This window comes from Phacochoerus africanus, chromosome 14 (genome assembly GCF_016906955.1).
Source record: "Phacochoerus africanus isolate WHEZ1 chromosome 14, ROS_Pafr_v1, whole genome shotgun sequence".
Lineage (NCBI taxonomy): Eukaryota > Metazoa > Chordata > Mammalia > Artiodactyla > Suidae > Phacochoerus > Phacochoerus africanus.
The window spans coordinates 27,606,933-27,621,477 of record NC_062557.1 but is presented as its reverse complement, the minus strand read 5'-3'; the positions used below and the strand labels follow the sequence as shown (position 1 = coordinate 27,621,477).

The 14,545-nt window shown below is 38.6% G+C and overlaps 1 protein-coding gene across 18 annotated transcripts in view; it reads left to right on the top strand.

The window, feature by feature from the left end:
• MBTD1 (mbt domain containing 1) overlaps positions 1-14,545 on the top strand; it is a 73,761-nt gene that overhangs the window by 20,941 nt on the left and 38,275 nt on the right. For 10 of the 18 annotated variants that reach the window (XR_007132012.1, XM_047759174.1, XM_047759172.1 and 7 more), the window contains 4 exons: positions 4,313-4,514; positions 9,397-9,536; positions 10,832-10,946; positions 12,794-12,879. Coding sequence is in view for 16 of the 18 variants with exons in the window: in XM_047759162.1 (XP_047615118.1) it covers positions 4,313-4,514; positions 9,397-9,536; positions 10,832-10,946; positions 12,794-12,879 (543 nt within the window). In the remaining 2 variants the exon portion in view is untranslated. Of the gene's footprint in view, positions 1-4,312; positions 4,515-9,396; positions 9,537-10,290; positions 10,406-10,831; positions 10,947-12,793; positions 12,880-14,545 lie in introns of those variants that run through there. The other 8 variants (XM_047759175.1, XM_047759171.1, XM_047759165.1 and 5 more) reach the window with 6 other exon arrangements.

Genomic DNA, 14,545 nt, shown 5'->3' with positions numbered 1-14,545 from the left:
CTTTCTTGATCTGGCAACTTTCTGACCATCTAGGGTGGCGTAAGTTATAACCTCAGGCCTTTGATTGCAAAATCCCAGAGAAGCCTCTCCACCCAGAGCATAGACTGAGAGGGTTCTTTTGTAGTCCCCTTTGCACATAGTCAGATTTTTTTCCCATCAGTTTTGCAGCTTTTATTGAAGTTGCATTCTGCTTAAGGGTTTTGGTCTGACGCAAGGCTTTCCAGATAAGCTTCTCACAGTAAATAAATGGTAGGTTTTACATAAGGTCAATTCATTATAATTCATATACATAGTTCACTAGTATTCTGTATAACTCTAAGAAAACATACTTGGGGAACAACATTTCCCATGTAGAATACAGCTTCCCGACTTGGATTACATGTATGTCAAGATACTCCTCCCTGTAGCACTTGGGACAGTCAGAGGCCTCAGGCTGGTGCATCCAGGGGCCTATTCCCCTCGTGTTATATAGGTGATCATTTTCCATGTGTGCAGGGACCACAGAAGAGATGAGAGAGCATAGCTCTAAAACATTCGTCATTAAAGATGCTTTGGAAAAGACTACCTACTATATATCCCTCTTAAATTATTTTAATGTTCATAAGCATATTAAGGGTTTGGAGAGGGCTTCAAAATAAGGAAAATTTCCCAGATGTGTTTGGCAATAGTACTTTTTCTTTAATGTTAACAGCCTATAATTGTTGAAACCAAAATATTTATAATTATTGGCTCCCTGAAAATTTAGGGTTATGTTCTCTAACAAGTTGAGTCAGAATAAGATAGCCCCTGTTGACAGTAAGGGTCAGTAAATATGTGTTAACTGCTAACCAGGCTGGCTGTAAAGTGAACAACAAGCTTAGAAGAAAACTCTGGGTATAAAAGGTCGTCTCTGCATGGAATCAGGGTGTATGAATTTATCAGAACTTAGAATTCTAGTCAGTGTTTACTAATTGTATTATTTAGGCATTATGATAAGTATTTCATAGTCTCTTTGTTTTGTTTTTTTAATGACTGTACCCACAGCAAATGGAAGTTCCCAGGCTAGGGATCGAACGCAAGCCACATCTGCAGCAACACCAGATAACCCAATGTGCCGGGTTGGGAATCAAACCCGAACCTCTGCACTGACCCAAGTCACTGCAGTCGGTTTCTTAATCCATTGCACCACAGCGGGAACTCCCCATAGTGTCTTAATGTTGCACTCAGGAAAGAAATATATCGAACTTTACCCTGGCCTTCAAGTGTCCTGCTGATCTGTCCACTGCATCCTCCTCTAGCCTTATCTCACACTAGGCACCAGCCACACTGGTCTTTCAGTGCCCCCAGAACATTCCAGGCTGAAAGCCTTCATCTTGCTCCTTTCTTTGCCTGGAATATTCCAGCACTAGATGTTCAAGTGATTGCCTTTTTTGTCCTCAGGACTTTGCTCACCAGTGACTCAGTTGACTGCCTTTGCCTTGTTACTCTATTATCATGTGGTCTTGCTTGGATTTCTCCAACCAGTAGACCATAACTTTTATGAGAGCCATGGATCTTGTCTGCTCTGTACAGCACTTTCTCTTTAGCCTCTCTTACTGCGCAACGTAAAAGTGCTTAATGAATAGTTGTTGAATGTTGAATGTATAAGAGAAGGAAACCTATCCATTTGCCCAAGTTCACGGCTAATAAATGCCAAAGCTGAGTCTCAGACCGCGATCTGTCAGAATTCTGTGTTGTTAGCACTACACTTACATCTAAACAAGGACTGGAGTTCCTATTGTGGCGCAGCAGAAACAAATCTGACTAGGAACCATGAGGTTGCGGGTTCAATCCCTGGCCTCGCTCAGTGGGTTAAGGATTTGGTGTTGCTGTGAGCTGTGGTATAGGTTGCAGACGTGACTCAGATCCTACATTGCTGTGTCTGTGGTGTATGCCAGCAGCTGTAGCTCCAATTGGACCCCTAGCCTGGGAACCTCCATATGCTGCAGGTACAGCCCTAAAAAGCAAAATAAATAAATAAACAAACAAGGACGATTCCATTCCCAGCCCCCTTATCAGCTCAAAATATTGTTAGACTTTTCCTTTCGAAAAGCCTTCAGAGTCTTACTTATTCTTCTGAAATCTCCTGGTGGTAGCAGATTTTGATTCTTTAAACATACGTTGGATTTATAGAAATAACCAAAAGTGGGAGTTCCCTTCATGGCTCAGCAGTTAATGAACCCGACTAGGATCCATGAGGATGCAGGTTCAATCTCAGTGGCTTAAGGATCTGGTGTTTCCATGAGCTGTGGTGGAGGTCAAAGACACAGCTCAGATCCTCTGTGGCTGTGGCATAGGCCGGCAGCTGTAGCTCCGATTCAGCCCGTAGCCTAGAAACTTCCATATGCCACAGGTGTGGCCCTAAAAAGCAAAAAAAAAAAAGAAGAAGAAGAAGAAATAACTGAAAGTTATTCAGAATGAAGTCTGCTAAATAATCAGGCTAGGGAAAACAATAGTGGGGGGATGAGAAAATAATTATAGAGTGACCGTGAACAGTAGACTTTTCTTTTTTAAACTGGGTCTAAAAGAGAGTTCTGAAAGAATAGGTTTTTGGGTTTTTTTGTTTTTTTTTTTAAAGAGTTAAAAGTTGTGTCAGTATCAGTAGAACATGTACAGCCTCCCAAGGGAGCTTCTTAAAAGACAAGATTCATTTGAGTATGTATTTCCATTGTGTGGACTAAGAAACCAGTTTTGTTCCTTTCACAGTTACACCTGATACACGTGAAAATCAGTTTTCCATCTTAATACAAATGTTTAATAGTAGAATATCTGAAAATGACAGTTTATTCAGTAAAACTAAGAGATGCATTTGGATGGTTTTATTTTGTCAAGCTTTGAACAACAGATTTCAACTTTGCTATTGGCTATATTAAGACATTAAACTAAGCGAGAAAGCAAACTGTGCATTAAGTGTAAGATAATGCCAAAAAGAATTATAACTGAAGCAAAAGAGTAAGATAGGTGCCAAACTCTATTAAGATTTTTTTGGTTGATAATTTCTACTACTTTATATGTATACTCAATATATGTTTAGTGATGGTTTGATTTTTTTTCCATTTCAGATAGTCTTTTTTTTTTTCTCTTTATTATTTCCTGTTTTCCTTTGACTTTCTTCTCACTAAACATGAAACTTTGGAATTTATTTTAGGAAAAGTTGGAACGTCAGTAGGTATTCATTTTGGAATGTTTTTGTGGCTTAAAGTGAGGGAACATCTTTTAGAGGAACATATGAGTAGATTCATTGAATGTAATATATAGAATCTTTGTGCTTGTCTTTTGAAAAGGGATTAGTGTTTAGATTGGGTTTTTTATAACCATTTACATAAAGAAAAAAATATTATTACTTGTAGAAATGCTATCTTTAAATAGCTAATATCTAAAAATTGTCTCCAAAATTTTAAATTTTCAATCCCTCCAGAACTTTTAGCAGTGATTTTTAAAAGTATCCATATATTTCCTAGATGTTCTGAATAATAACAGAAATTTACAGTTTTAAAGATAAAAAAAGGCAAATTAAGAAATCTTTTTTTTTTTTTTTTGGTCTTTTTAGGGCCACATGCACCTAAAATGGTGGAGGTTCCCAGGCTAGGGGTCGAATTCAAGCTGTAGCTACCAGCCTACACCACAGCTACAGTAATGCTGGATCCTTAACCCACTGAGCGAGGCCAGGAATCGAACCTGCGTCCTCATGGATACTAGTCAGATTCGTTTCCTCTGAGCCATAACTTGGAACTCCAGAAATCATGTATTGTTTTGTGTATTTCACCACAGGTTTTTGGGGTTTCTTTTTTTCTGTTGTTTTTTGTTTTTGTTTTTGAGAAAAAATAGTCTGAACTAATTTCACTTTTATAGAGATGTGCTATATCTAGTTTATAGCAAAACTTGAATTACATGATGATCTTCTGGTTCCCATTCACTTTTTTTATTTATTTATTCATTCATTCATTTATTTTTTGGTCGCATCCTCTACATGTGGAAGTTCCTGGGACAGGGATCAAACCTGCACCACAGCAGCAACCCAAGCTGCTGCAGTGACAGTGCTGGGTCCTTAACCCACTGTGCCACAAGGAAACTCTTCCAGTATTTTTTCCGTCAGTACTGTTACTCCTGTTAGCTAAGATAATAGCTAATAGATTTGTGTGTCATGAAGTGGAGGGCTCCATTTTGATAATCTTTTCTCAGTCCTAGAAGATTTTCATTTTTCAAATGTCATTTATCACAATTGAATGAAGGTCTTTTAGGTGTTGCATATGAGTGCTGTGTCATGTGTTACTGATTTTTTTCTACTTTTAAGACTGAACATTCTTCACAGTCTGAAAGGAAAAGAAGAGACTCATTCGGGATGTTTGACGGTTATGATAGCTGCAGTGAGGACACAAGTAGCAGCTCCAGCTCTGAGGAAAGTGAAGAAGAGGTTGCTCCTTTACCTTCTAACCTCCCAATTATCAAAAACAATGGCCAAGTCTACACATACCCGGATGGTAAATCCGGCATGGGTGAGTATAGATACTTTAGCCTTCACCTGTTACACAGTTTTGTATTTGAGGGGATGTTTTGATTCCATCTCTTCGGTCATTTCTCTTAGAATTTTTAAAGTATAGTTTGAAGAAACTGTGTGAAACTTGTAGTTTTAGGTAAGATCACTGGGTTTGTGTTAGATCTCATTATTTTGCCTATTTACCATTTTCCACAAAAGAAAATAGAAAAAAAAGAAAACAAAAGGCTGTTGAGAAACTTAATGGGACTTAAATTCCATAATTAAACAATAAATCCTTAGGGAATTAAAAGTAAGATAATAGACTTGCACAGTTGAAAGAGACTCTCAAGGTAAGTCTCCCTCCTCTACAACAATTCCTTACAAAATGTTTTCTGGAGCTCCCTGGTGGCTCTCTGGGTTAAAGATTCAGCATTGTCACTGCTATGGTGGGGGTGCAGTCGCTGTCCCAGGAACGTCTGCATGCCACAGGTGCTGCCAAAAAATAAAAAGTTTTTCTGTTATAACACTTCAGTGATAGGGTATCTCTTACGGCCAGAATATTCTTTGTATTGAACCAAAATTATCCTTGCTCTCACATTTGTCTTTTGATCTTAATTTTGCTTTAGAAAGGTACACAGAGGATAATGCTAATCCTTACTATGATGACATCTCTTCTCTTCAGGTATTTGTAGTTTTCTGTAGGGCACACTAATCTTGGTTGCTTCAGCTATTTCACAGTAATTTAATTCTCACTTTCTTCTGGGGATACTTCAGATTATGTGGTAGTAGGGTGACAACTTGTCCTCATTTGCCCAAAACTGTCATGGTTTTAGGATTAAAAGTCCCACATCCTGGAAAAGACCTCAGGCAAGTGGTTGGTCACCCTATGTGACTAGGGCAAAAGGTGGCTCAGCTTCTTTCTCTCTTTTTCAGGACATTTTGTTTCCATTCAGGCCACCAAAATTGCTTTACCTTTTTTGAAACTAATACTGAATTTGCAAATAACTGAAATCACAAGACCTAGACCAGTTTAAACCAATCTTGTGCTTTTGCTGTTGATTTTTTTTTCTTTTTTTTTCTTTTTAGGGCCACACCCATGGCACATGGAAGTTCCCAGGAGAGAGGGGTCAAATCAGAGCTGCAGCTGTCGGCATATAGCACAGCCACAGCAAGGCAGGATCCAAGCTGCATCTGTGACCTCACAGTAACACAAGATCCTTAACCCACTGAGCGAGGCCAGAGATCGAACCCATGTCCTCATGGATACTAGTCAGGTTCGTTAACTGCTGACCATGATGGGAACTCGTGCAGTTGATTTTTTCAAACCAAAAATGTAAAACTTTAAAATTCTTCATGAAACCTTTGTCTTATTAAATTTCAGTCTCAGAAATTTTTTTTTCCTAATTCTACCACCTAATGTTGGATACAATATCGTCTGATCATCATTTGCAGATTTGATAACAATGCCCCTACAGGTCACATTCTATTCTTTTGATTATGAAGTTGAGCAGTGCAGGGCCTGGTACAGAATCCTGCAGATCATATCAAAGAACTTAACTTCATTTATCAGGACCCACTAGGTGTGGTCGTCCAGCTAGTTAAGAACTGCCTAGATGTCTTATACTTCATCTTACATTTCTCAATCTTTATTGACAAAGCTACATGAGAGATTTTATCAAATGTGTTAACTCCTTGCCATGGTTTAGCTATAACATACCAGTCTAGTAATCATACATAGCACAAAAGGAACTTCATATGTGCCAGACTCTGTTTTAAATACTAGAGATACAGATATGAACAATACGGAATAAAATCCCTGATAGAACTTATATCCTAGTCATGGTAATTCTAGTTTGACATGTTCAATTATTATATCAAAGATATAATCTGTTCTAGAATTTTACAACATAATATCATTCAGGGTTTTTTTTTCCTTTAGAACACCGTTTGTTTTTTTTCTAATCCTCTGACACCTTACCTTTTTTCCATGTTTTCTCATAATTTGTAAGTGCTGATTAACATGAGTCCCTCCAGTTTGTTTGTTTTTTTTTTTTTTCTTTTAATGGCTGCACCTGAAGCATATAGAATTTCCCAGATCAGGAGTCAAATCAGAGCTGCAGCTGCCAGCCTATGCCACAGCCATAGCAACATCAGATCTAAGCCACATCCTCACAGACACTACGTTGGATTCTTAGCCCGCTGAGCCACGACAGGAACCAGCAACTAACTCTTCATAAGGGCACCAAGAACACAGTGGGGAAAGGATAGTCTTTTTCAGTAAAACCTGTTGGGAGGTTGGATATCCACATGCAAAAGAATGAAACTAGATCCCTGTCTTAAACCACTCAAAAATAAACTTGAAGTGAGCAAAAAAAAAAAAAAAAAAAAGGGCAGTGGGGTTTACTGTGGGAGGTCATAAACCACAGAGAGATTAACCTAATCATCCTGGCTCTTTTCCATCCTCCACCCATGCAGAACAAACATCCTCTAAGAAGTGAGTCATAATTATCCAAATGTTTTCTGAATCCTTGATAAGCTCCTCTATGTTTCTTTCATTCTGAAGTTGTTCTCTGAGGAGCTGTTTTATTCCAATACTGACCCATGCTTGTCTGCTCTAATATGAGGCCATCCATTTAGCAGGAATGAATATTATAGATTGCGGTCCCATTCAGAGAAGCCATATCGTAGAGACTGCTAGCCATCAATAATTGAGCAAGACTGTCTTTCTATAAGCAAATATTGAGCAGAATGGGCCTCTGACAGCAAAGTGGGTAAACAAATGTAGTTGGCCTAACATCATCTCCTCTATACTCCAGGAATGCAAATTAGAGATTTACTTATCTAAAATTTAATTCCTTCTTCAGGGCCAAGTTAATAATTAAAACCAAGAAACTCCTGATTAAACTGGATGTGGAGTATTTTGTAGACAGGGCTGCACATTTTGGCTTTATTATATTTCTGCTTTCTCAGTTAACATCTTAGAGCTGAAACATTCAGCTCTAAGCTTACGTTCTGACTAAAAATCACCCTGCTTCTACCTTATCCAAATTATTATTATCACACTACCCAGGAGATACACTAGCAAATTGTGCAATTGAATGAAACCCACACTTTTCATTTAGATTCTTGCAACTGTATCATATGTAACAGTATCACTTTTTCTACATTTTGATCAAATAAATTTTTACATAAACTACAAAAAAAGTTAACTTGAAATGGATTAAAATGTAAATGTAGGACTTGAAACTGTAAAACTCTTAAAACACAGGAAAAAGTCTCCTTGATGTTGATCTTGGCAGTGATTTCTTATGTTTCCAAAAACATAGGAAACAAAAGCTAAAATAAAAGTGAGATTACATCAAAGTAAAGAGGTTCTGCGCAGCAAAGGAAACAATAAGTTGAAAAGGCCACCTACAGAGTGGGAGAAAATATTTGTGAACCATATACCTGATAAAGGGTTAATATCTAAATATACAAATAATTCATATAACTCAATAGAAAAAAAGGAAACAATCCAGTTAAAAAATTGGTAAAGGCCCTAAATCGACACTTTTTCAAAAGAAGACATACATGTGATCGATCAATAGATACATGAAAAGGTGCTCAACATCTCTGATCATCAGGGAAATGATGATCAAAACCATAACGAGATACCATCTCACACCTGTTAGGTTAGCTAACATCAAAAAGACGAGAAGAGTTCCTATTAAGGACCCAGTGTGTCTGTGAGGATGTGGGTTCAATTACCTGGCTTTGCTCAGTGGGTTAAGGATTCAGTATTTTCGCATGGGTCTCACATGTAGCTTGGATCCAGTGTTGCCGTGGCTGTGGCCTAAGCCTATACCAGCTCTCAGATTCAACCCCCAGCCCAGAACTTCCATATGCTGCAGGTGTAGCCATAAAAGAAAAAAAAAGACAAGATAACAACTGCCAAGGAGGATGTGGAGAAAGGGAACTTTTCCCGTCATGGCTCAGTGGTTAACGAATCCGACTAGGAACCATGAGGTTGAGGGTTCAGTCCCTGGCCTTGCTTAGTGGGTTAGGGATCCAGTGTTGCCATGAGCTGTGGTGAAGGTCACAGATGTGGGTTGGATCCCACATTGCTGTGGCTCTGGCATACGCTGGGCGGCTATGGCTCCGATTAAACCCCTAGCCTGGGAACCTCTATATGCCAAGGGAGCAGCCCAAGAAATGGCAAAAAAGACCAAAAAAAGAAAGAAAAGAAAAGAAAAAACAGTATGCAATTCCTCAAAAACTTTAATAGAACTACTGGGAGTGCCTGCCGTGGTACAGTAGGATCAGCAGCAGCTCTGCAGCTCCAGGACTTAGGGTCAATCCCCAGCCTGCACAGTGGGTTCAGGGATCTGGTGTTAATGCAGCTGTGTTGTAGGCCACAGCTGTAGCTCAGATCTGATCTCTGGCCAAGGAGCTCCGTATGCTTCCGGACAGCCAAACATGGAAAAACAAATTAATAAAATGAAATAAAAATAGAACTGCCATATAATTAGCAATCCCACAACCTATGTAGTTTCTGTTTGAAGGAAACTTTTTAGGAGTTCCCGTCATGGCTCAGTGGTAGTAACAAACCCTGCTAGTATCCATGAGGACACAGGTTCACTCCCTGGCCTTGCTCAGTGGGTTAAGGATCCAGCATTGCCATGAGCTGTGCTGTAGGTCGCAGACGTGGCCCGGATCCTGTGTTGCCGTGGCTGTGGCATAGGCTGGCAGCTGTAGCTCCGATTTAACTCCTAGCCTGGGAACTTCCATATGCCATAGATGTGGCCCTAAAAAGACCAAAAAAAAAAAAATTAAAATCTTTGGATAATTGGAGAAGTTATTAAACCGTTAGATAAAAATCAGTTTTATGATTATAATACCAATGTTTTAATTTTGTTAATTAGCTACCTGTGAAATGTGTGGGATGGTTGGTGTGCGAGATGCTTTTTACTCTAAAACAAAGCGTTTCTGCAGTGTTTCATGTTCAAGAAGTTATTCGTCAAACTCCAAGAAGGCAAGCATTTTGGCCAGACTTCAGGTAACGGTACAGAAACCTTCTTATTCTTTATACCTGTTATTTCTATGGCTCTCACCGTTTATCTGTCATTTGATTGTGATTCACTGCACTCCACCTCTACCCAGTTGGCTAGTTATTTTGTATCCACACTTTTAAGAAATATGTGAGCCCCAGTGTTTTTTCATTCTATAAAATTGAATCAGCTGTTATAAATAGAGAAGGCGTACTATCCAAACTAAATAATGATTGTTGGTGTAAGTGAATTAAAATGTTTATCCCTTTTCTAAATAAGTATAAATGTAATAAACATCTTTTTATGTACATAAATCGAGGCCACTTTCCCCCTTGTTTTCTTTTGCATTAATACCAAAGTAGAAACTTTCAGTGTTGGGGGAAAAGTGATTTACCCTTTGGTTTTATTTTTCCACCATCTTTGGTTTGTACTTTTGATTGCAGCCCGTTTGATAACTTGACCAAGTGTATTTGGTTAATACAACTAACCTTTTTGAAAACATTCGTAATACGAAAAGAAAATCATCCTTTATTTAATGTGTGTCAGTGCCTGCAAAATGACTGGAGATTTGACCTTTGACTAAGTTATACTACTGTAGCATAAAAACGACATTTTAAAGACATCGCATAACTGATTTTTATAATATATTTTATTTGAGTGATCACATTTTTTAACTTTTCCTTTGTGATCATTACATAGCACTGAAAGGATTATTTAAATTCCCCAAATTAAGGAAATACATCACTTAGATGTATTTCTATATTTCAGATAGACAGTACCTAAAGATCCTGAGCAATGGTCTGTACCCAAATGGATGGCAGTTTGTCACACTGAATTTGGCCCATGATCATTTTGTCATTGATCTTTTGCGTTAGCACTAAAGGTATAAACCTGTCACTTGCTCTTTAAACATTAAATTATCTTCTCTTATCATATAAATAGCAATGCTTTGCAAGCTGCATGAGTGAATAACCACTGGTTTTATCTAGTATAAGAAGGAATCAATTATCTACCACAGCCTATTTTTAACTTTTTATGGGATATAATTTTTTATTAACATATTAATTTGCATATTGCTATTTTAGTCTATGCCAGCTCTGCTACCCATATTAGACATCTCCATTGTAGCAGAACTCCAGAAAACATTTCTCATGTTAAAATTCCTTGTATGTTTTCTTTGCTTTAATAATTTTCTAAACCCTCAATGTTACTTAAGCAGAATGAGTAGTACGCAGTCAAGTTAGTTTTTGGGTTTGGGGGTGGGGGGGGATGAGAAAGAATCCTATTTACTTAACTCTTCTTGTTTTAGGGTAAGCCTCCGACAAAGAAAGCAAAAGTTCTTCAGAAACAACCTTTAGTCGCTAAACTAGCCGCATATGCTCAGTATCAAGCTACCTTGCAAAACCAAGCAAAGACTAAAGCAGGTAATATGGGTGAATGTAGTAGAGGTGAAATATTTGACCCTGCTTCACCTACTTTTCTTTTTTTAGGGCTGCAAGTGTGGCATATGGAAGTTCCCAGGCTAGAAGTCGAATCGGAGCTGCAGCTGCCAGCCTATACCACAGCAGTTCAGGAACAGAGCTGGATTCTTAACCCACTGAGCATGGTCAAGGATCGATCAAACCCAAGTTCTCTTGGATACTAGTCAGGTTCATTCATTACTGCTGAGCCACAGAAAGAACTCCAATTCATCTACTTTTTTTTTTGTCTTTTTGCCTTTTCTTGGGCCACTCCCATGGCATGTGGAGGTTCCCAGGCTAGAGGTCGAATCGGAGCTGTAGCCGCCGGCCTATGCCAGAGCCACAGCAACACGGGATCCGAGCCGTGTCTGCAACCTGCACCACAGTTCATGGCAACGTCGGATCCTTGACCCACTGAGCGAGGCCAGGGATCAAACCCGCAACCTCATGGTTCCTAGTTGGATTCGTTAACCACTGCACCACAACGGGAACTCTTAATTCATCTACTTTTAATTAATAACAGTTTAAGTTTGGATTCCGTTAACTAAGCTGTTTGTGTTCCCTATTTACACATTGTGACACTAGGCTTCCTGATAATGGTTTTGGTTTCAGTAAATTTTTCTGAAAGAGAATAGTTACGTTCACAAGTTATGGTGCTTTTGGCAATCTCGTTAATGTTTTTTATTTGGTGTATTTTGTTTTTTTTAATGTACTGATCATGCTGTGGACAGTGGGAAACATTGTGGAGATAATGGACAAAGAAATGGGACATTTATTAGGCTTTAGAGGGATGGGGGAAAAGAGAGTAATAAGAGAAAGGACTGTTTTTGACAGAAGATTCTTAACAGGAGTGGAAAGGCAAGGGAATAAGTAGGAAGTAAGGCAGTGGAAAACCCTAGTGAAAGTATTAGGTAGGGGAGTTCCCTTCGTGGCCCAGTGGTTAACAAACCTGACTAGGATTCACAAGGATGCGGGTTCGATCCCTGGCCTTGCCCAGTGGGTTCAGGATCCAGAGTTGCCATGAGACATGGCTCGTATCCCGCATTGCTGTGCCTGTGGCATAAGCCAGCAGCTCTAGCTCTGATTTGACCTGGCCTGGGAATTTCTATATGCCATAAGTGCAGCCCTAAAAAAGCAAAAAAAAAAAAAAGTATTAGGGTGGTAGATACTAGATAGAAATCTCATTGGGGTGCGTGGTAGGAGCTTCGTGGGAATAAAACACAAGAGCAGCTAGAACAGCATTTGTTGTACCAAGTGTTTCTTCGACTCTGGGCTCTTTTTTAAAAGTCTCTTGTAACTGCAGAACTCTTACTTCACTTCCCAAGGAGCATGTTGTATATAGAAGAATTAAACTGCTATTTGTGTTTGCAGATATGATAAGTGTCAAAGTTCATGTTTGTCTAGAGACATTCTATCTTTACAGGGAAAAAAAAAACTTTTTTTTGAAGGTGATAAATTAAATCGTGTAATTTCACATCTTAAAATAATAGACTTCTTACCAAAAAAAAAAAATCTGAGAAGTTCCCATCGTGGCTCAGCAGAAATAAATCTGACTAGCATCCATGAGGACACAGGTTCAAACCCTGGCCTCACTCAGTGGGTTAAGGATCTGGCGTTGCCGTGAGCTGTGATGTAGGTCACAGACGTGGCTCAAATCTGGGGTCGCTGTGGCTGTGGAGTAGGCCAGCAGTTACAGCTCTGACTGGACCCCTAGCCTGGGAACCTCCATGTGCTGCAGGTGAGGCCCTTTAAAAAAAGAAAGAAAGAAAAGACGTGAAAACTGTAATATATCTAAATTTATTTTATTTCAGCAGCAGTCTCCATGGAAGGTTTCAGCTGGGGTAACTACATCAATAGCAATAGCTTTATAGCAGCTCCAGTTACCTGCTTTAAACATGTGAGTATCAAATTTCTCACCCAGTGAATTGCTTAGTCCTTCTTTCAGTCTGAAAGCACAATAACTTTAAGTATCTTATCCTTAAAAGGTCTTCATTTTATAAATCATAATGGAAATTTTTTAGTAATTATTATACTTATTAATAGTTAACTTCTTGAAGTTTTATAAATAAAAGGTTCCCATAAAGACATTGCAAGTTGAAGTTATTTTAAACAGGGAAAGGTACTAGTCTTATTCAGTTTTCATAAGTTGAACCATATAAAATTATTGGTTTTGCATTATCATATTGGAGCCTTATAATGTTCAACCTCATAGAAATCATCCATTGTATTGATGTTATCTACATTTTTTTTGTCTTTTAGGGCCACACCTGCAGCATATGGAGATTGCCAGGCTGAGGTCTACTCGGAGCTGTTGCTGCCGGCCTGCACCACAGCCTCAGCAATGCAGAATCTGAGCCGCGTCTGTGAACTACACTACGGTTCACAGCAGTGCCAGATCCTTAATCCACTGAGTGAAACCGGGGATCGAACCCGATTTCTCAGTTTGTAACCCACTGAGCCACAGTGGCAACTCCCAGTTACCTACATTTTGGTGATTTGACCTAATATTTGAGAAAAGAAAAGATCTAGTTTTATTTTGTCACTCAATGTAAAATCACAAAAACAAAGAACTATTAGTAGGATAGTATTGTGGGCTGAAATTACCTTTTGCAAGGTAATCTTTTTAAGGAGTAGATTGTGACCGAATGTCTGAAGTAATTTAAGAATTATGTTAAAAATGTATCTAATGACAAGTTCTTTCCTTGTGATTTCATTTCTTTTGATTCAGTTATCTGTGGTTAATTCTCTTCAATACTTTGTTATACCTGACTACAAGTTTGATTTATGTTTAAAGATATTATCTGCTACTGGTCATGTATAAGAAGAAAAGACAATTTAGAAAATTAATGAATGTTGAGTTCCTGTTGTGGCTCAGAGGTAACAAACCCGACTAGTATCCATGAGGACACGGGTTCGATCCTTGGCCTTGCTCAGTGGGTTAAGGATCCGGCGTTGCCATGAGCTGTGGTGTGGGTCACAGACACAGGTACAACTCAGGCCCCGTATTGCTGTGCCTGTGGCATAGGCCAGCAGCTGCAGCTTCCATTCTCCCCCTAGCCAGGATCTTCCATATGCCATAGATTTGACCTTAAAAAGGAAGAAAGAAAAGAAAATTAACGAATGAAATTTTGTTTACGTTTAACATTTTAATTTGGGACTTTACTGTTAAATAACAGCATGTAAACAAAACAAAGGTTGAGTTCTTGCTCTGGAAATCTTCATGAATTTTCTTCATTCCTGGCCAGTAAAGGATTTTAATCAAGGCCAAACGTATTAACTCAGTGGTAGAGATACAAATTAAACCCAAGTTCATTCATTTGTTAGTTTTCTTTCTTGAAAGTACAGGTGTTAAGCCCTTAGTCAGTGGCATGCTGACTATCTAAACCAGCCTAAGTGGAATCTTAGATACTTTATCTCAGTGTTTAATAACTAATATATTTTATTGTTTTATTGATAGTAATGTCACTTTTGTAGGTAAATTTAATACATGGCAGCAGCAGCTTTCATGAAAACTGCAGAGCAAATCTTTAATTCTCTTCTCTTAGAATAGTTCTTTTTCATAT